Below are 22767 nucleotides of genomic sequence, written 5' to 3' on the forward strand. Positions count from 1 at the left end.
TGGGCAGCAGGTTGGATACCCCCCAAACTAGGAAGATTTGAACAATGTACTTAATGGAGTTGGGGTGTGATGAGGAAGAGAAATAGGGCAAGAAACCCTCTAAGCAGCAGTTTGGAGTATTGCATGAGAGTCCTGCATGGTGCCAGTTTGTGAAACCCCACTTAAAACTGTATAACATAGGAACCTGCCAATCACTCTTCCACTGCCCTTTGTCTCCTCTCTGAGACTCCTGGCGTGGACTCACTGTGCTGCTCCCTTCAGGGAGGGTCCCCCTCAGGGTGGTAACAACACTGAACAAAGTGGGCCGCATTCCCAAGTCGTTTTAACCCCAGAGCCCTTGTCATTGAGTGGAAGTGGGAGTGGGTGAGGGCAGTGCTTCCTGTTCGTTGGAGGCTGGTGATCAAGCTCAGCCAGGAGCCATCCTGGACACTGCACAGATGTCATTTAATTCCATCCTCCCCACTGGATAGCTGGCCCAGGGAAGGTAGTGAGCACACCTGCCTTCCTCCCCGCCAGATACCACCACCTAACCAAGGGTCAGCTCAAAAAGTCTTCATCAGTTAATGAGTCCTTACACCAAACAACCTTCCAGATGGGCATTATCGCCCCCAGTTTATGGATAGAACTGAGGCCCGAGTGACTTCAGGGATGTTTTCAGGGCAGGAAGGCAGGTCTGGCTGCGGGTCTGGCACCATGTAGTCTGCCTGCTGGCAGAGCCGACATCCCACCTGCAGGGCATGCTGCTGAAAGAGCCTCCTCTCTCAGAGGCAATGGCTTTTACTGCTTTGTCATCATTTTCCAGAAAGTTTGCATTCCATCTGTGTTTGAAAACAGGATCTAGGCAACTAGTATTGGTTGTTGCCTAGAAGTGTTACGGTGCTTTATAGATCTTTTGGTCCTATTTCCAGATTCTATTTATGAACCAGTCCTCAGTTCTTGGGAGACCTGAAAAGAGGACAAAGATCAAATAGTCATCCAACCGACATGTATTAAATGCCCACCGGGCAGGGGACCCACACTCAGGGCCCGAGGTACAAAGATGAATAACAAGGGGCCCGCGGCCTGGAGAAACCTACAGTTTAATAGCTCTGGCTGCACCATTTCTTCCTTTCAAGAAAAGTTATTACAAAAGTGAAACATTCTGACTGCAGAATATTTGGAAAGCCCAGGTAAGAAGAGAAAGAACAGAATCACTCGAAGTCCAAACAACGTTTTTATAAACCCTGGGGGCGGGGCCTACGCCTTAATGTCTCTGAGTCCGTGCAACCTCCACCCGGCCTAGCAAGGTGGCCCTTTACCCCACCACCCTGAGATGGCCACTGTTGACTCTGGGCAGCATTGTGGGTCTCTTTTTCTTTGACTGCAAAACGACTGGTTTGGACGTCATTCTTCCTGCCTCAACCTAAGGCAGGTGTAGCACCACCTACGAGCGACGGGGTGGTGCCCACCATACTTGGGTAGTCCTCTACCACGTCTCCTCACATAGAGGGGTCTCTTAGATGTGGGAGATGCAGAAGCTTTTACCAGATGCTGCCACGCCTCCCCCACCCCACCTCAGAAAAGCCTCAGGGGCAGGAAGCTGGTTCATCTGAGATCAGCCCCCTTGGATGGAGGCGGACTTTCAGGAGCTTTCCTCAAACCAGGCTGTGAGTTGATGCACCTGAGGCAGCTTTCAAAACTCCTGATGCCCGGATCACCTTTGCACTAATTAAACAGAATCCCTGGGCACGAGGCCCGGGCCTTGGTCTCTGTATTTTTTAAGCTGCTTGGGTAAAAGACTGACAACCACCGATTTAAAGAAAGGCAGCCAGTGGTGCGAGTGGCCTTTGGAGGTGAGCCCTGAGACGCTGAGTCCCTGGACGCAGCACCACAGGAGCGCTCCGCTGCCCGCGGGAAACACCCGGGTAGTGCGCATGGGCAGTGGTCTGCAGACGGGAACCCACAGGAGGAAATAGCGTCTTCGTTCCAAAGGGTTCCTATGGGTCCCCGAATGAGGGAAGAACACACAGAAACCATGTGTGCATACGAAGCGAATACAGGGAGCTAACTGTGAGTGCCCCAAAGGGCTATTTGAAAGGCACATGAGCTTTCTGGCTTCATTATGAAGGAAAGAATAATTTTACAAGATAATTTATCAGAGGTAAGCCACTGTAACAACAGGTTGCCTAGAGTAAGGGAGATGATTAGAATTAGACAATCTTTCTTTATGTAATTAGTCACTGAAGACTTGTTACTTGTCAAGCACAGTGTTAAGCACTTGACACGCACTATTTCATTTAATCTTTGTGATAACAGTTTGCACCAAATATTATTTATTCCTATTTTATAATAGAGAAAATCAATGTAATGGTTTTCAAGTAATCAGTATACGATCACACTAAATAGGAGAGGTGAGCCCAGCCTCTCTGACTGCAAAGCCCATGCCAGGTTCCATCCCTGCCAGGGATATTCACCCTGCCAGGTTCCATCCAGACCTGTGTGATTAGAGGTAACACAAAGGTGGGAGGAATGTAGAGGCTTCCGTCCTCTTGAGGACTGGTGACTTTCCAGCATGACCCACTGGCAGGAAGGCGCTTCCTTCTGTGAAGATGGGTGGTGTCAGACGGTGGTCAGCACACTGTGCAGAGAGCTCCAGCAATGCCTCTGCCACCCAACCATGCGACCAGACAGGTCACCAGGTGCTCTATGCCACCGTTTTCACACCTGAGCAGCCAAAAGGGCTGGAGCCACTGGGTCAGCAGTTTTCAGGTTGCCCTGTGGAGGCCCGGGGCACAGGAGGCCGTGCTGGGGACAGGGTGGGGGCCGCGACTGTCCTCTTTCCCCCTTGACCAGGCAAGCTCTGTGTGCAGCTGCTTCATGAGACATTTCCCTGCTTGAGGGGAGGGGGCACGTTCGGAAGGAAACCGCTAGGTTGGTGGTTAGTGATGAATGGCAATGACCCTTCCAATCTGATAAATGTCAGGTCCTCTGTTTCTGAAAATTCATGGTACTGGGAAGAATCAGTGCTGTCACGACACTTGGGGGATGTTGAACAGGGTGGGTGGGAGAATGGCCTTTTATGCATGTGGCAGGGAGGAAGGGCCACGGAGGTGGGGGAGGACAGAAAGGCCGGCGTGGCCTGCAGAGCTCACACTCACAGGAACCCACCACCGGAGGCATGTGACCCGCCAGAGCAGACAGGAGAATGAGCCGGGTGCCCTCGTTGTTGCTGTGATAGGGACAGGGCCACAAACAGCAGGGGCTGGGCTCTGGGCTTCATCCTCCTCATTTGTACTTCCTTTTACTCAATAGAGTAAGAGTCTCCTGTTCTCTTTTAGTAGTTTAGGATTTAAGCGACCTTCTGTTTCTTTGTGTTTTTCAGATCCTAAATCCAAATTTCATCCAAGAAGGTGAGTTTAAAAAGTGGTAGAACTGAGAACACGGGGAGTGGCTAAATAACTCGGGGCAAACGCGGCGCTGAGCGAGGGCCTCGCGCCAGCGTGAGGTGGCTCCGTGCGCCCGGCCAGGGGCGTGCTGGCGACGCACTGTGAGGCCCCAAGGCCGCCGCGTGCAGTTTGCCCGGGGGGTCAACTTAGTAAGGACAGGTGTGTGGGACTGAAACCTGAAAGGGTATGTACCAGAATGTTCACAACAGTCACCTCCGGACCGTGGCATCGCGGAGCCTCTTCTCCTCTCCACTCGTCTGTGTTTCCTGATTTGTCTGCAGTGAGCATTGAACATTCACCACCACTAAAGGACTTTTTCACGGGACGCAGCTTAACCAAGTGTTAGCCTGAGGGTTCTCCGAATTGTAACACACCGTGGGTGGGAAATGAGAGCAATGTGCTATAAAATGACTGTTTTATTCAAAGTCCTGAATGATGTGAATTTATGTCAATTTAACCACAGTGGCCCCAGAATTCCTTGTGCCCTTAGTGGATGTCACCTGCTTGCTTGGGGACACAGTGACACTGCACTGCAAAGTCTGCGGGCGACCAAAGCCCACCATCACCTGGAAGGGTCCAGACCAGAGCATCCTTGACATTGACAGCAGCTCAGCCACATACAGCCTCTCCTCCTGGTGAGCCCCCCCCCCCCCCGCACCCCCGCCGCACCCCCAGCGGTTCGTGCAGCGCCCCGAGGCTAGTTCTGGGACGCAGCTCTGTTCCCGTGACTTAGTTTCTCCCAGAGAAGAGCTGCCCTGGAGCCTATTCCAGAGCAAACACGTGGCTTGACTAGGACAGAGACCACTAAAAACCGTGGGGGGCTCACAGCGGCGCGCTCTGCCCACACTGCAGCGGTCCCGGGCCGTGAGCTTGGCACAGCCGCAGCCCGAGGGAGCCCCGGACAGTGACCGGCAGGCACTCACCTGCTGCTCAGCATCGTGCAGACATGCTGAGGGTCAAAAAGGGCGGTTCAGAAAGACTGCACCCTGCACCCACATCAGACAAAGGACGACACACATGAACCTTCCACTCTCAGTCAAGCCCGAGCCATACTTTTGAAGAGCTTTGACAGTCACCGACTTACCGTCAGCCTGTTTAGTTGTCTCTCCCTAAGGATTCCCGGGCGAACGTCTATGTCAGACGTGAGGAGGCCACAGACCTGTGTTAGGAAGGTGGTCCTCGCGTCTGGACGTCCCAGTGTTCGCTGTGCCGCCTCGGGATCCTGGGAAACAGTGATGTAATCAGTATTTAGCTCTCCCACCAACCTGAGAACAATTCTCCTACCAGAAAAGACAATAACCCACTCCAAATTGTATAACAGAAAACAGAAAATCCAGCCACAGCATGCTTCTGGGCAAAAAGGGTGTTTAACAAAACTTAACTGGCTGACTGCCTCCCAGTCGTCCTGTTAATATTTATTGCTACTAAGTATGAACTTTACTGTGGACTCCTGCTCGCAGGGCAGAGCAGTAACAAGCCCTAATGCTTAAGAAACACCTGGGGGAGAAACACCTGAGACCAAGACGCTCTCACCCACTAACTTAACGTTGGTGGATGCACAGCAAACGCTGTCGCTGCGGAGCCTCCCCGCCCAGGCCCTAAAACACCAGTGAGCCCCCGGAGGTGAGCGTGAGGGTCAGTGCCCCCTGCGGATCATGAGGGTCACCGCCGCGTCACAATTGGGGCGCGGAGGGGCGGGAGCGGCGCTGACTGGGCCTCTGCGCTGAGCCCCTTCCGAGCAGCCGTGCGAGGTCCAGGCCCCCGACTGGGACTGCCGAGACAGCCATCGTTTAGTGGAGGGATTTGCTCTCTATTTGATTCACTTAAGTTTTGGAGGGTTCCGCATGTAGAATTTGAAATGCTTGCACACTTTCATTCCTTAGTCTTTCCTTTTTTTTTTTTACCATTCATTCGTGACCTGTGAGACTGGAACTATTCACAACAAACTTGCTGGTGGTAATAACACGGGTGAGACTGTGAACCAGTGCTTGTATTGGACTTTACAGATTTCAACCCATGTTCTAGTTCTTACCTCATTTTACTCTTTTTCTATCCCTATCCCTCATATACAACGAGCTTGAGAGAGGGGCATGGCAAAAATTTTTGCCCCATAATTAAGGAAATGAGAATGTAGGGAGGCAAGGCGTCCACCTGAGGCGTGTAACAGACCTGGCTTGCCCTTGGGCCTGAGGATTCAGCTCGGCCCAGCTGATGCCAGCCCCTACCCATCAATTGTCTCATTGCTGGAGTCTGAAGGCATCCTTTCGGTGTCCCTAGTGACTCCGGGGAGATCACCCTGAAGATCTGTAATCTGATGCCCCAGGACAGTGGGATTTATACCTGCATCGCAGCCAACGACCTGGGGACCACGTCCACGTCCGCTGCGGTTAAAGTGCAAGGTACAGACCCTTTTAAAGCACGTTTTATACTTGTTAAAATATTTGCTTTTATTGTCATAAGATACACATAACATAAAGCTCACCTCTGAACCAACTTTAACTGTACAGTTCAGCGGTGTGAGGTGTATTCACACCATGGCGTAACCAGCCTCTTCACCTCGCAGAACTGAAGCCCTGTGCCCTTTAAATAACGCCCGCCCCACGCTGCCCCCCCGGCCCTGCTAGTCCCGTTCTCCTCCCCACCTCTGTGCTTGTGTGTTAGTCAGACGTTTTCTGCGGGCATTACCAGGGCTCCCTGAGACCTGGGCGGGGTGGGGTATGGGGAGCTATTGTGAAAATCCCAAAGTAAGGTTTTAGCAGACGGGAACGGAACGAATTTTCAGTAAGAGGTTTCTGTGGTCTCCTCTCCACCCCCGACCAACTTTCATCTCCCATGTGCAGTGTTTAGCCCAAGGAAGAATTTCTTCTTTTTTGAAAAACTTTTATGTATTGATTTTAGAGAGAGGTGGTGGGAGGGGAGGGAGAGAGAGACAGAGAGAGAGAGAGACTTGTTCCACTTATTGATGCATTCATTGGTTGGTTCCTGTATGTGCCCTGACTGGGGATCAAACCCACAACCTTGGTGTATGGGGACGATGTTCTAACCAAGGCAGAATTTCTGACAGCAAGGTGTATCTCCCAGGTCATAGGGAAAATTTGAGATGCAGATTAGGTAACGTTTCCCAGGTGACATTCAACCCTGGTGTAAAATACCAAGTTCTGCAGACATAGTACTTGACCCTAATTTCTGTCCCCGAAGGTGTTCCAGCGGCCCCTAACCGCCCCATTGCCCAGGAGAGAAGCTGCACCTCCGTGATTCTCCGCTGGCTGCCCCCATCCAGCACGGGAAACTGCACTATTTCCGGTTACACCGTGGAGTACAGAGAGGAAGGTGGGCCATCTGGTTGTCTCCTCTTCCTTGTAAAGAGGGCCTTCAGAGGCATAAAACTATTGGTCTCTGAGCCCTTTACCAGTTGGTCCTTCCTGTGTCTTCCAACTCAGCACAAAGGCCTCAGTGCCAGACTCCAGCACCTTCTCAAATCCCATACACCCAGCAGTGGTTTTTGACAAAATGATGACTCGTGGCAGATTTCAAAGTGTCTCCACGTGCACGCCCCTACCTAATGAGCCCAGTCACGCAGGCAGAGACCATCAGGCCCGTTCTGCAGATGAGGAGGCTGAGGTCTAAAGTGAAGAAGCAGGAGGCTGAAGTTAGACCTTTGGTCTCTACTTTGCTAATTTGTGATCTTTCTCTCAGGAGTAACAACTAGGGGAGCAGGAACAGAGCTTTACCCTACCCCCACCCCCAGATAAAATTTAGAGGTACCTTTTTAAACAAATTGCTCAGTTTTTAAATTTGTTACATTTACAAGCTAGAAGTGCATACATTTCTTCAGCAGTTGTAAGCAACCGAGCCTGACACCTACTTATAGAGAAGAATCAGCTAAAATGATAAGCTGCCAGGCAGCTGGTTGCTAATAACACATCTCTGAACCACAGTGAGTTACTCGAGGGCACTCAAAGTGATGCTTGTACCCGAACCAAAGTCGTGTGTTACTGTACCTTCCATTCCTCTTATTATTTTAACTCTTCTTTCTCCTGGGAAAGTGCCAAAGCTGTTTATTCCTGCTCTTTCCTTTCTCAGGGTGTTCACTCTCGTGTCTCCCAACTCAGCACAAAGGCACTGATGCTGAGCGGACAGGCACGGTTCACAAAGTCCGCTTCACCTCAGCAGTATGCAGTTGTCTTGTGAAAGTTGTTCAGTCTCTCTGAGTTCCGGTTTCTTCACCTGTAAAGTGAGATTCGTGCTCCTGACCTCACAGGGTTTCTGTGCATTTCGGTGAGAGAGCTCAATGGCAGGTTTACCTGAGGATGCCTTCCACAGCATCCGACAGGCTCGCAGTGCTCTCAGTACATGCTCATTTCTATTTTGCTTCGATTTCCAAATGCAGTTTCTCAGTTTTGTTATTACTTTCTGTTTTCCTGGCCTTATTCAAAATTCGCCCATGTTCCTCTGTAACTTCTGTGGTCTGTGTGTGGCCGTGCTCACAGGTGCACGCTTGAAATGACTGTGTCCACCTGCTCCGACACCCCCCGAGGTATGTTTGAGCATTTGGCAAAGGAAGCCCCAATCTGCCGCAGCCGGCCTGCAGGATTTCAGAGCTCAACACAGCGACCACAACCGTGCCTTGGATGGAATGTGTCGATTTTCCTTTCTTTGTTCGCTGAAGGTCTCTGAAACAATGTCCCTCTGGCTTTTTCTCTCTCTCTCTCCTTGGAAATTGTACACTAGGTTCCCAGGCCTGGCAGCAGTCGGTGGCTTCGACCTTGGACACTTACCTTGTCATTGAAGACCTCAGCCCTGGGAGTCCTTACCAGTTCCGAGTCAGTGCCAGTAACCCCTGGGGGATCAGCCTTCCCAGTGAGCCCTCGGAGTTCGTGAGACTTCCGGAATATGGTGAGTCCCGGGCACACCCAGGACCCCAGTCAGTGGAGGCGAGGTGCCTGGCCAGCGGCCGCACACTCGCCGGCACTCTGTTCATTGGCACGTCAGCCCCCATGCAGCAGGTGGCCTGGGTTTGCTCAGTGGCCTCAGTCAAGTAACATTTCAGAGGCCTGGTGAAGAGTGTTTCCATAAAGTGTGATTTTAGGTGTCTTGGAGCAAGAGTTAGATCTGCCACCCATGTTTAGCCTGGGCCTGCCAGGCTCCCCGGGCACCAGGTGGGTCCCCAGGAACAGAGGTGCAGGCAGACGTCAAGAGTCACATGGGTGCTAACTGCCCCTCTTCTGAGATGGAAACACCACAACCCTCCTCTCTCCTGGGTACCCCTGCCAGGCATAAGTGTACCTCCCGGTATTAGGGACACCCCGACTCACTGATGTAAAATGGGGAGAGGAAAAGAACCTGGTTAATGGGGTTGATCATTTCCCCAGTCTCTTACCCTCCCAGAACACACTTTTAGGCGGGTGTGCTGAATAATTAATGAAGATACACACATAACCAGCTATACAGGAGTATTTTACAAGCAAGGCTCCTGTTTTACCCACCTCTTCACTCTCTCACCACCTTGGTCTCCAGGATGTTTTGAGAGAGGACACTTGTTAGCCTACAGAAAGCTTTGAGAAGTGAGGTTGCTGGCAGTGCAAAGGAGTGGACTGTGTGTTGGGGAGGACAAAGGAGGTCACTGTACTTAAAAGTCAATGAGTCTATGTCTCTTTGGCTTAAGGGAATCCCAGAGTCTAAAGAGGGGCTCCAGACCTTCTAGGGTCTCAGACTACAGCCCCACCCCCAGCTGAAGCTGGAAATGCTCCCCAACCCCGTCCCCACTGGCTCAGCACCCTCCCAGTGGCTTTGTTCCGGTGGGCCCGTGACTCACCAGGACACCTTGGCCTTGGGTCTCTGTTTCCTCTGATTGCAATGCTGATGGGCACCTTCAGCCTCAGCTGGGCTTGGGCTGCCCCAGGTGACCGGGATCAGGAGAGCTGTGCTGCTGGCTTGGTCCTCTCCTCCCAAACCCCACTCAGGGGTGACCCTGCTCACGGTTTGCGCCTTGTCAGCCCTGCTCCCCAGAGCAAACACACAGAGAGGGTGTGCGTGCTTGCGTGTGTTACCAGGAAAACAACACATCGTGTAAGGTAATGCTGCAGAGATTCTACTCGGGCATGTGTTTTGGGTTAAGCTAAATAATTCCATATGCAGGATAAGCTCATTAATGCCTGAGACCAGGAGGTGAGAAAGAGCAGTCTTTAGACCCTTTGGAGCACATTCCTTCCCTTCATCCCTTCCTGGCTTTGTGACCTTCCCCAGCCCTCCTGGCCATGCCCTCCCGCCCCCGCTCCACGCCCAGCCCTGACTCCCACTGGCCTGTCTGGCCTTCAGCATGGTTTTCGCTCTCCCTTTTAATTTTTTTTATCCTCACCCAAGGACATTTTTTTTTCATTGCTTTTAGAAAGAAGGGAAAGGAGGGAGGAAGGGAGAGAGAGGGAGGGAGGGGGGGAGAGAGAGAGAGAGAGAGCGAGAGAAACATCAGTATAACAGGGATATATTGAATGGTTGCCTCTTGTCTGCTCCCCGACCAGGGATTGGACAACACTCCAACCATTGGAGCCACACAAGCCAGGGCTCCCTTTTAATTTTTTCTGCAAAATACTTATTTGTAAAATATCCTGAACTTACATTCCTGACTGTCCCCGAGTCCCTGTGTTGCTGTAGGTGGCACAGGGAGGGAGTCTGACTCTGCTATATCAGTTTCCCCTTGGACCATATTTTTAAAATGAGAATGGCAGAGAATCATGGCGTTTCCCCACTGAATGAGACTCCGTATTGAGTCCTGATTTGGGGTGGTGCTGGAGCTTTTCTGCTAACCTTTTGGCTACTCTCTGTGACTTCTTCAATGTCATAAATGGGTTCTCTCTCTTCCGAAGATGCTGCTGCTGATGGGGCCACCATTTCCTGGAAGGAAAACTTCGATTTGGCTTACACTGAGCTGAATGAAATCGGAAGGTAATGGCCCTGCTTTCTAGTCTTCATTCATGAGCACTTAACACCACACCAGAATAATGACCTGCTTTTATTATGTGTTTTTTTTTTTTTTTTACTAAGTGCATTTTCTCTACAGTAAGAAAAATGAGAACACTTACATGTATTTTCTACTGCCCTTTCTCTAACTTCTGAAGTTGGAGGATTCCCTCATCAACTCTCAGCCTTTCTTCTTTTCTGATACGAGGATTGAAGGCTCAACCTTTTCTTCTAAGAACAATTTGAGCTACATCTCCTCGTTGTTATGTGGCATTTTCATTTTCATTCAGTTCTAAGTATTTTTCCTTCACCTATGATTTTTCCTTTGATCCAATAGAAAAAATAGAAGTGTTTTAAAATTCTAAATGTATGAGGTTTTTACAATTATCTTCTTGTTACTGATTCTACACTGCATTGCGGTTGAAGAAGCTGGTCTATATGATGCTGACCCTTTGCTGCTAGGGACACTTGCTTTAGATGTAGTACATGGTTGGATTCTGTGAGAAGTTTCATGTGTTCCTGAGAAGAGTTGTGTAATCACGAATTGTTGGGTGCAGGTTTTTGTGGGTGGACATGCATCAAACCCAGTGTTTTGTAGACAATTCTAGTGCAAGCTTGCTTGCTGTCTCTCTCTCTCTCTCTCTCTCTCTCTCTCTCTCTCCTCTCTCTGTATTTTGGTTATAAAAGTGTGTCTTCAAAAACAAAAAGGATAAAAGTATGACTTTTAAAAGAATAGTGAAAACATGCATCATTTGTCCCACAAAACAGCTGATGGAAAGAAACAAAAAGGGGGCTGTCCCTGTGTGTGCATTAGTCTCCAGGTGGTCTCAGTGAGGAATGTGGGTGGTGGGTCTTGGAAGTCACCCTCCGCCCTGGGTGTGTAAAGAGAAGAGCGCCATTGGCATCATCTCCATCTCTGACTGGAGCCTCTCAATGGAGCACAAAATTTCCTAAGCGGGTGGTTGTGGCAGAGGTAGAAAGAGCCCAAATCTTTGTTGGTCCCATTTTTTAGGCAATAGTCACAATGTGAATCACTGCTTTTCATTGTAGCACCTTTCACCAAAAATGACAACAGAACACAAAAACACAACAACCTTAGCTCTACTTTGCTATGTTCTTAGTGTAGACACAAGGTCGACAGACATTTATGAGGTGTTGATGATGATGAGATGCTTATTGAGTATCTATAGTGTTCCAGACACTGGGCAGATATTGTATAAAAGTTACTTAATCCAGTTCTGTTACACAGTGTTTGAGTAGATTTATAGTAGCTGTAAACTCAATCTTAAGGTGGTTAAGTAACTTCCTCGAGGTCCAGGGTTCAAACTGTGGGCCCTCTGGCCCTAAGCCTGTGCTTGATTACTGGCAGGTATTATTTTGCATCATAGCAATTTTTGTGATAAATAAGCAGTAGCATTAAAATCTAGTTTGCTCCATGATACTGAAGTCTGTGAAGCTAGGTATGATTCTCATCATGAGCAGGTTGCCCCAGGTAATTCCTCTCGGAGACATACATCTTAGGCGAAGGCATGTTTCAGCTAGAAGAGATGGGTGTTTGGATATTTCTCAAAGGGGAGATCAATGTTCTGATCTGTTCAAAGCAAGCAGTGGTTTTTCAAAAATTACATCTCCAACAACCTGAAATTTTTCCTCTCTCCCTAATTTGGTCCTTATATTTTCAGAAGATCCTTTAAACCAGGGGTGTCAAACTCATTTTCCCCAAGGGCCACATCAGCCTCCCCGTTGCCTTCAAAGGGCCGAATGTAATTTCAACTCCTTAACTGTTAAGGAGTAGTTACATTTACACAGTCCTAAAATTTTTTCGGCCCTTTGAAGGCAATCTCAAGGCTGATGTGCCCCCGGTGAAAATGAGTTTGACACCCCTGCTTTAAACATACTGCACGCTAATAGAATGGAAACAAAGCATGCAGATGCTTACGTGGGCCACATGCGAGATGACTGTGCCAGGACTGTACAAGTGACCCAGTTTTCTCCATCACACCTACACCCAGAATTCTAAGCGTGTATGACTATCTTATTATAAAGAGCTCTCTGGTAACTGAATATTATAAAAATCGTGGTGCAGAAAGAAACATCTTCACTCCTACAGCCCAGTCGTGGAAGCAAAGAGCACACAAGCATGGCATGTTCACCAGAAATGGACTGCTCAGGGCGGTTTAGGGAAGCCAGAGTTATCCCCTGGGAGTGCTGACTGCTTACCTGTACAGGATCCAGAAAGGTAGCAGAACCAGGCCCCCAGGTAAGGATGGCAGTTGAACCAGGTATCTGTTTTCACTCCCTCCTCAGGCTTCACTAGATCTCCTGTAAAAGAATTTTTTAAAGCAGGCACATAAGGATGAGGACATTAGAAGAAGTGACAACAATAATAATCAGAGGCAGCAAAACAGGCTGAAAGAGGGCCAAATAACCTGGGAAACCTGAGAACACGCAATCCAAGTCAGTTGTGGGGGCAAGTGAGAGTCACAGTAAGTGACAGCACAGTTCCCCAGAGGCTCTGGGTACTGGCAGCACCCAGAGCCTCTGGAAAGAGGTGTGAAGAGGATGCTCTCTGTTGGCAGGATTGGCTGAACTCTGTGTGAGGAAAAGTTGCAGCTCAAATCTCCTCCAAGCCTCAGGCAGCTGCACGATTGTCCTTCCCCACCCAGGAAAAGGCCAGGGGCTTACTCTCCAGAAAGAGCACAACGGAGGGCCTCTGCTCTCAGGGTCACCAGCACAGCGGTGGGCAGCAGAGCCCTGCCCCAAACAGGCCGCTTATGAGACTACATGCCCACCAGATGCTGAGGGCCCTGCTCGTCTCCACTCTCAGAGCTTCAAGCAGCTTTTTAGTCCCCACTTCTTAAAATGAGCCAACTTCCCATACTAGCCAAGATGGAGTAAGCCCCTTGTAGCCGTTCTCTGTTCTCTCCCACTGACCACAACCAGAATCCTGGGGAAATGAGAAAAGCAGCTACGTGAAAATTCTGAGAAAAAACAGTAACAGGGAGATTGGGGAAGGAAGTCAAAACTTGATGAAAGACAAAAACAGTGGCTGTGAGTTTTCTGTTTGTTTTTTTTCTCCTTTGACCCAAGGGTGGGCCAAATCCAGACACGGCAGCCCACACAGAAACCACACAGAAACGGAGCGCCCCAAGACAGATCTGTCTCTCTGGCCCAAAGACAGGGCAAGGGGGTCCCTGTGAGCTGAAAGGAACAGGGAACCTCCCCTGGTCCCTCCTTCTTTCTCCCACTGCTTTGCCCCAAGGGCATGCATGCAAAACAAACAGTCTGGTGAAGTGGGGAGCTGAAACTCTCAGGCAATCCCGTCTTTCTGGCCAGAAGAACAATAGGAGGGGGGCCCAAGGGAGCCAGGGAATGTGGGGGAAATCTCAGTGAGGGACATAACAAAAGGTTAGGAGTTATAATGCTTTGGTCATTGACAGTTAACATCATCAATTATACTAGAAATCAGAAGGCAAGGGAATGACTCCTTCAAAATTGTAAATGAATTTTTCCACTTAGAATTATACTCTGTGAAACCAACAATCAAGTATACAGGTAGAATAAGCACACTTCAGGTATGCAAGTCTCAAACAACTAATTTTCCCATGCACTCTTTGTCAGAAATGATTGAAAAGTGCATTCTGCCACAAAAAGGAAAAATATTCATAGTTCACTAGAGGTTCAGTTGTAAATAGTGCTGACATAGTTCCAAGAATATAAACGCTAAAACGGATTATGGTATAATTCTGTTGGGAGGTAGGGGATGGGAAAGTGGCTATGAGGTGGAGACAGAGGGAGGAAGGCCACTAAAATTGCACCTTTCATACCAGGATGTCAACAGATAATAAGTAAAATTGAAAAAAATCAAAATGTAGTCACACAAAACATACCATATTTAGAGTCATAGAAGTAAATACCTAAATAATCAACTAAAATATATTAAACTCATATATTAAACTGCTTCTCGGGAGGAAGATGGGGATGACTGGGATGATGGGATGCTTTTGTTTTCAATGACAAACCTTGTAAGGCTAAATGACTTTTTAAACCGTGGGAGAGCATAACTTTAATACGCACAAATTAAAATTAAGGGAGCAGTGCTTTGCCAGGGCCATGAAGTTCAGGAGGCCTTGCTCAGCATTCAGAGTCCTCTGGAAAGACTGATCTATAATCATCAAACTCACGGGAGAGCAGTTAAAAATCAGAATGACTGTTTATTAATTCATGATGTAAAATAGAACTTCTGGTCTGACGAAATACATGTTCATTATGCCAAGAATGATATCTGGTACAAAATAGGCATTCAATTAACATTTGCCTGACACTTGTTTTATTGATTAGCACTTTCTGTCTTTTGGAGAAAATCTATAGCAAAAAACAAAATCAAAACCAAAAAACAACTATTGTCAGAAAGTTGCTTGGAAAGCACAGAGCCAAGTCAAGGAGTCAGCCCTGGTCATGGCGTCTGGCGCACCCACTTCCGTCGTGGGCATAAGCTGCTCTTCAGACCATGTGCTCCTCTGCTCCTGAGTTAGGGCACCTTCCTGACAGGCCTTGCAGGTGCTGGCTTGTCACCTTTTTGACCCTCCCTTTCTCTGCTTCCGTGCTGATCAGCCCACCCCTTTCCACCACTCTCTCACTCTCTTCCATAGGGCTACAGCTGAGTCTGGGAACATTTTATTTTACATGCAGTTAATTTTGTTAGATGTAAAATAGGATGGTGGTTACATACTTGTTAAATGTTCTTGTCAATTAAAGATGCAAACTGACATTTAATAAATGAAATAACATGATATCTGGATTTTGCCGAAAACACTTCAAAAATAGCAGAGGGCAGGAAAGGAATGAATGAAATCAGGTTGGCAAAATGTTGATAATTATTGAAGCTGGCTGTTAGATGCATAGAGCATCTATTACAGCATCCTCCTACTGTTGTGTAAATTAGACATTTTCCATAACAAAAAGATAATAAATATAAAATTTGAAAGGTTTTCTTAGGTTCCTCCGAGGAATAAATGCCAATCAGCCACAAAATTAGGCAGTACAGAACTTTATTTGGGGTTTGCACTCTCTGATGAAATTCTCCGGTCCTCGTGGAGCCTGCTGAAGGAGTCGTGCCAAGCAGGGAGTATGGCGGGGCTTTATACACCAAAATTCTGATTGGCTCCCCTTGAGGGCTAAGGAATTGAAGAGAGGTCAGTTGGTGAGAAGGGGACATGGACCCGAACACCTTCTGCTCCTGCCCCTTCCCGGAGGGGGCAAATACGGGAGTCTAGGGGCTCTAGATTCAGGCGAGAGCAGGTGTGAGCTGACTGGGGAGGAAAGGTCTTCAGAGGGAGGGGAAGAATCCGGCTGAGGTGGGAGGGCCAGGCGGAGTAGTCCTGGGCAGGAGCTGATAAGGAGGAGGAGGAGGAGGAGGAGGAGGAGGAGGAGGAGGAGCCGGATGAGAAGCAAGATCTTCAGGGAATCAGAAAAGGAGGAACGGGGTTCTGGGGCAGTTGGCTTAGGAGGCCGTAGGGGTCAGAGTTCCCTCGGGCCAGGAGAACCTGAGCTGTGGAGCACTGGGCACACAGATCAGGGCGGGAGTGCAAGGCTCAAAAGCCCTGAGTGTATGGAACCTCAGACCCTTTGCCAGTCCATCTGCAAAAATTATCTAGGTCTGTAAGGGTGACGAAATCGAAAGTACCTTCAGGAGTCCAGGTTTCACGATTATCGAGCTGATATAACGGCCTGGCCATTAGAAAAATCAGCCGTTTTCGCCTGAGGCCAGGATCAATAGCTGACAAATTTTTCAGGAGGCACCCTAGAGGTGACTTGGGGTCTGGTTTGGACTCCTGCCCCCCCATTCCTGGTCCCACGAGGATCAGCAAGTGGGAATCGGCGTCCCTCAACCAAAGTTGCTAATCCCATCAGGTAAAAATGAGGATCTAGGTCCAGGGATGTCTCCATCTCCTCTGGTGCCTAGAGTCTCTCAGCGGAGGGAGAGTAGCCTCTCCTGGAAGGGTCACCCCCACGCAGAGCTGTGATTTGGTGGAAGAGTCTCCCCCAGCAGACAAGGGCCCAGAATCAGTGTTCGGGGACCAGAAACGTAAGGGCAACGGCACATACCCTGGTTCTTAGTCTGGACTGGTGGGGTGGCCATGAGACCCCCTCAGGGAGTGGGGAGAGGAGTGGTCTTCAGCAGACAACAACTCCTCCCGGGTTTTGGCACCAAATGAAAGGTTTTCTTAGGCTTCGCCGAGGAATAAATGCCAATCAGCCACAAAATTAGGCAGAACAGAACTTTATTTGGGGTTTGCGCTCTCTGACGAAATTCTCTGGTCCGCATGGAGCCTGCTGAAGAAGTCGTGCCAAGTAGGGAGTATGGCGGGGCTTTATACAACAAAATTCTGATTGGCTCCCCTCGAGGGCTAGGGATTGGTCTCCTGGAACAAAGCCGCGATCCATCATTGGTGGTTCCCCTCCGGCTGTCAGTCGGATAGCCCATCCTGATATTCTGACATCTTTGACAGGATAAGGGGCGGGCTTAGGTTGCCAGGTGGATATCCCTGCCCACCCTGACAAAATTAAATTAAAAATTGCCCCTTTAAAAAATGTTCTTGAAATTATCACAAGTAGAATTCTTCCTTCTTTAACATTGTTACTATCGTTATTGTAGTATTTTATAGAAATATACTGTTTAGAAAAGAAAACTGAACCTGTGCTTGATGTTCCACAATGACAGAAAAATATATTGACTAAAAAATGCTATTAGTTTTTATACATCTCAAAGAATCCTAAAATGTGAAAGAAGGGAAAATCACAATGATAACATTATGATTAAAACTACAGCCCTGGCTGGTGTGGCTCAGTGACGGTCACAGGTTCAATTCCCAGTCAGGTCGCATGCCTGGGTTGCAGGCCACATCCCTGGTTAGGGGCATGTGAGAGGCAATAGATCAATGTTTCTCTCACACATCGCTGTTTCTCTCCTGCTCTTTCTCCCTCCCTTCCCCTCTCTCTAAAATTAAATAAATAAAATCTTCTTAAAAATACAGCAGTACCCCTTTTATCCATGGTTTTACTTTTCACAATTTCAGTTACCCATGGTCCACTGTGGTCTGAAAATATCAAATGGAAAATTCCAGAACTAAAGAATTTGTAAGTTTTAAGTTGTGCAATGTTTTGGGTAGTTCGATGAGATCTTGTGCCACCCCACACTGCCCCACCAGGTCACGAGTCACCCCGCTGTCCAGCACTTCCACGCCATGCCCGCTCCCTGCCCGTGAGGCACTGACAGCCATCGCAGTTACCAGGTCAGCTGTTGAGGCACCGCGGTGCTTGGGTTCCAGTCACCCTTGTTTTACTTAACAGTGTCCTCAAAGCACAAGTGCAGTGACGCTGGCAAGTCAGAAATGCCAACGAGAAGCCATAAAGGGCTTCCTTTAAGTGAAAAGGAAAAAAACATAGTATGTGTAGGGTTCAGTACTTTCTGCGGTTTCAGCATCCACTGAGGGTCTTGGAACATATTCCTCTGGATGGGCAGGGGGCGGCTACCATACAGGAAAACAGAATTCCTAATAAAATGTTACTATCTCACCACTTCAGAGAAAATGTCATACATCCTGAGTAAAGTAATGACTAGTTGATTAATGAATCTTGACAAAATGCTTTCTCCCTTTTGTTTTCCAGAGGCCGTTTCTCCATAGTAAAGAAGTGCATTCACAAAGCTACCCGCAAAGATGTTGCTGTGAAATTTGTTAGCAAAAAAATGAAGAAAAAAGAGCAGGCTGCCCATGAGGCTGCCCTACTTCAGCACCTGCAACACCCGCAGTACGTCACCCTCCATGACACCTATGAGTCTCCCACGTCCTACATCCTGATTTTGGAACTGTAAGTACAGGTGTCATCCCTCTAAGGTGGTCCCTGCTGTAGGGCTTATTTACTAGCAGTTCTATTTAGTGCAGCGTCTTATAGTTTCCAAAGTGCTGTACATCACGTGCACTCTGCCCTCCGTTTTATAAAAATGCTATTCTTATTTTATAGATTAGAAAGTCAAGGATAAGGAAGCTCCTTAAAACTAGGAATTGGAAAAGCTGGGACTTGGATCCGCATCTCTCTCACTCCAGTTTCCATTTCTTTGTGCTATGGACCTTTGAGCTGGGCAGTTGAGGAAGAGCTTATTGACAGGGGTGAAGCTGAAGTGAAAGGGAGGGGCTTGTGCTTCAACCCACTGTCATCTACAATCCAGGAAGTCCTTCTGGGGTGGAACCTTACCTTCAAAACATTCCACTCATTCCAGATTTTCAAGGGACTCAGGCAACCACATAGTTGGCCCCAGTTGGCCCCAGGACACATCAAATAAAGCAGTAAGTTCACATTCTTCTCACTATTACCACAAGCTAAGACCAGAGAACATGCTCTGTGGTTTAGAGAGATTTCACACAGACTAAAGGAAGTATTTTCAGAAGTCCTGAGCCCCCATAGAAAGGTTATCAGATTGGTGCTGATGAGGCCCTGGGCCTGAAGAGACAGATATTTGTACCCAAGATCAATGCCATGTAAGGCTTCACAAGGACCCCCACTCTGTAGAGAAGCACCTCCATTTACAGCTTTGCAATGTCATTTTAGTCTTGTTCTTGTGTGCTTGTTAGTCTAGCTCAGCAGTTTTCACTGGTGTGCTGCAAGAATTTTTAAAGCATGCAGTACCACCCTGACCGGTGTGACTCAGTTGGTTAAGCATTGTCCCACAAAGCAAAAGGTCTCCAGTTCGCTTCTCAGTCAGGGCACATGCCCAGGTTGGGGCTGGTGCCAGTTGGGGGCGCATGTGGGAGGCAGCCAATCGATGTTTCTCTCCCTCTCTTTCTCTCTCCTTTCTTCTCTCTCTAAAAATAAATAAATAAGATATTTTTAAAAAACATGCAATACCTGACTACTTTAGTCAGGAGCACTAACTTCTTTTCCCTTAGACTGTCAAATACAAAATGACAACAACCAACAGAGCAATAGCCATCCGGTGTGAATGAATCAAAATTATACCTATGATTTTGGCAGATCAGCAAAAAATACATTTTTGGTGTGCTGCAGGTTTTTAGTAATTAGTTTACGTGTGCCCTGAAATGAGAGAGGTTGAAGGCTCTGGTCCAGCTGCATGTGTACGTGGGTCTGTGAAGAAGTGATGCATCATAACTTTACTTATGAAGAAAAGAAAAGCCAAGTGCAAACATCTTAGACTAAACTTTTAAATTGGTTGAAACGAAATAAGAGGAGACAAAAACAACACTGGTAATATTTGCAATTCTTTTGTGTTATGGATACAGCTGTGTAGTAGCCAGTAAATTGTCACTTTGGACTTAACAAATACACTTAAAAACAGCCTTTCAGAGCCTAACCTGTTTGTTGGGAGCTTCCTAACTCAGAAAGGTGTATTCTGTTGACAGTGAATTATCTTTGTTTACAAGTGACAACATGCTGCACTTGACTATACTTCCAATTAAAGGTATTGTCACTTGCATACCAAAGTGGTATAGCAACCCAGAACCTTTCCCCTTCAGATTTGCAGGCCAGCATTCCCAGGGAAGGTGTGAATTCCCAGGCTCTCAGTGCAAGCAATGAAGAAACTGGGCGCTAATCCCAGTTCTGTGATTTGGAGCCAGTGTACTTGACTTCCTGGACCTCAGGGTCCTTATCTGTGAAGTCTGAAGAATTATTCCCGCTTCTCAGAGATGTTGCAGGGATGAAATTAGATGAATATTGGATTACACTAGTTTACCAACATTTACTGGGCACTCACTATGACCTGGGCCAAGGTGGGAGGAACGAAGATGGAAAAAATAGTTCTTGACGGTGAAGAGTTATAGGTGGAATGAGGAAGACCAACTGCTAATTTCAATATAGCATGGTAAATGCATATTTTGGAGAGGGCTACTCTGAGAACATAGGAAGGGACTAGGCTGGACTTGCAGTTCAGGTAAGACTCGTGAGAGGCAGTTCCTGTGCTAAATCTTGGTTACGCTGTGACTGTGCAGCTCCCTTTCTGTGGCCACCCAGTCACTGGGAAAGCCTTTCTCTACCAGGCAACTGAAGCAGACAACTGAGGTTCTGATCCTGTGGTCTATGGCAGGGCCTGGGCATCTGCATTACCCAAGGGCTCTAAGGGTAAGCTTGGTGACTGAGACTTTTGGATCTCACACTAGTGCTATTGTTAACTTCTCCTGCTGGTGCTCCAAGAAACCCAGAGGGATGCATCAAACAAGCCCAATACAACTTCGCTCCATGCTCACCACTCGCACCCCAGCCCTGGCAGAGACAGAAAAAGGAAGGCAACGCAGATTTTCACTGGTCCTAACATTTGCTCCCATCAAGGAAAGCAGAACAGACCATGAAGAAGGAACAAGCTAGGGAAGAGATTGGAAACTTGGCTGGGGTCAGCGGGTGGCGGTGGTTTTCAGTGGTGCTTGAAAGTAGCTTCTGACTCTTGCTCAAGCTTCTCTGCCTGGGCATTTCCTGGGGGTGTGTTTTTCACAGCCCTGTGCACATTAGAGGATAACTGCCTGACATGTGGCCACTCCTCGCTAGAGAGGACAGAGGGTACCTGAAAGTAGCTGACATTTATTGAGCATTGACTCTGGCTACCAACTGTGTGTAAATGCCTCTTCTCACTTGATCCTTCCATGTTCTTCACAGTGAAGTAGATAAAACTGAAGTAGCTGGAATACAGAGAATTTAAATCACTTGCCCCAGCTCCAGCCTGTAAGTGGCAGAACCAGGATTCAAATTGGAGTCTGCCGGGTTCCTCTTACCTTGTCTCAGTCACAGTTTTTAAGGTGGGAAAATTGCTAAAAGGCAAAGGATTTAAAAAGGGCTCAAGAATGCCAAGGCTAACCTTTGCCTACTTTTGGTTTTTCCCCAATGAAAACTTGACAAATAAAAGCAATTTGCAAGGCATATGTGGGGCTGCTTGTAGGCACCCGGTTCCAGTTAATCAGGATTTGCCCAGACAGCTCTCACTTTCTCTGTCTCCCCCGCCCTATCTGAAGACTTTCTCTGTTTTGCAACCTACCTCTCAAAGGATCTTTGAGTTAGAACTTTTCCCCCATGAGCGATTTTAAAAGCTAACAAAACAGCCTGGCCAGTGTGGCTCCGTTAGTTGGAGCACCTGTCCATAATTGAAAGATTGCTGGTTCGATCCCTGGTCTGGGCACATACAGGAGGCAACCACATTATGTTTTCCTCTCTCCCTTCCTCTCTCTGTAAAAGCAATGAAAAAATGTCCTCAGGTGAGGATTAAAAAAAAGTTAACAAAACAGAATGTGTCTTAAACAAGGTTGTATAGATTTCTTCCCTGAAGTACACCACATTTATAATTTTCTTTATTTACTTGTTTGCTTATTTATTTATTTTAGTTCTGAACATTATATTAACTTAGGGCTCTAACTAATATATGCCTGTATTACTACATTGATCTCTGTCATAGGGGGTGGGAAAGATCTTACAGATTTGTATGCGTGTTATTTTTCTGTTTTTTTACACACCCATTTCCTTAGCCTTTTCCTCCCTACTTTCAGGATGGATGATGGCCGGCTCTTAGACTACCTTATGAATCACGATGAGCTCATGGAAGAAAAGGTAGCTTTCTACATCCGAGACACCATGGAAGCCCTGCAGTACCTTCACAACTGCAGGGTTGCCCACTTGGACATCAAGGTAATAAGACTTAGCAACCCTGGCAGGGACGCGACGAAATCCAGCCTTCCAGTCATTGCCCTTGAGAGATATAAATGCTAATTCATTTTATTTACTTAGATTAGAATCCTTATGAATATTAAACAGAAACTAGGTTATCACACAATTTAAGCGTATTATTCATGAGTTAATGAGAACACAACGACACAACGACTTCGGAGTGACAGAAGACAGGCAAGCTTTGGCCACTCTGTCTAATTTTGTAGAAGGAAGCAGGTAAACGTTAACTTTTCCATGATGCTCAAAGAAAAGCCTCTATTTTCCAAAATGAGTAAGTTATTTTTCACTTGATTCAGTGAAGAAGTAAGGGGTAGTGAAGAGACATGATTTTAACACAAACTCAGTTTAGCTTAGTTTGAAGCCTCCTGTGCACTTTGAGGAAGGAATGTCTCATGCTCCTGGGGTCTGCAACCCTGGGGCCTGTTAGGACCGGCTGCAAGCAAAGCTCGCCTGAGCTTCGGCTCCGGTCTCCCTACCCCCCAACCCCCATCCAGAAACCTGCGAGCAGAGCTCACCTGAGCTCCCGTATGGCTCCCGTATGCCTCCCCCTCCCCCACCCGGACTTCCACGATACTGGACCCTGGTGCCAAAAAGGTTGGGGACCAATGTCATCCGCTATAGGCTTTATCAGAGCAGCTGCACTGTGTTTGAACTAGTGGAG

General features: G+C 47.8%; 1 protein-coding gene across 14 annotated transcripts in view; it reads left to right on the forward strand.

Annotated features, from left to right (window-relative positions):
* KALRN (kalirin RhoGEF kinase) overlaps window positions 1-22767 on the forward strand; it is an 838419-nt gene that overhangs the window by 809687 nt on the left and 5965 nt on the right. For 13 of the 14 annotated variants that reach the window (XM_053918443.2, XM_053918448.2, XM_053918444.2 and 10 more), the window contains 8 exons: window positions 3362-3389; window positions 3889-4060; window positions 5703-5824; window positions 6624-6755; window positions 8157-8321; window positions 10289-10367; window positions 18054-18254; window positions 21929-22067. In XM_053918443.2, coding sequence (XP_053774418.1) covers window positions 3362-3389; window positions 3889-4060; window positions 5703-5824; window positions 6624-6755; window positions 8157-8321; window positions 10289-10367; window positions 18054-18254; window positions 21929-22067 — 1038 coding nt within the window. Of the gene's footprint in view, window positions 1-3361; window positions 3390-3888; window positions 4061-5702; window positions 5825-6623; window positions 6756-8156; window positions 8322-10288; window positions 10368-18053; window positions 18255-18663; window positions 18731-21928; window positions 22068-22767 lie in introns of those variants that run through there. The other variant, XM_053918449.1, reaches the window with a different exon arrangement.

The sequence above is a fragment of the Desmodus rotundus genome, chromosome 2 (assembly GCF_022682495.2).
Source record: "Desmodus rotundus isolate HL8 chromosome 2, HLdesRot8A.1, whole genome shotgun sequence".
NCBI classification, from domain to species: Eukaryota; Metazoa; Chordata; class Mammalia; order Chiroptera; family Phyllostomidae; genus Desmodus; species Desmodus rotundus.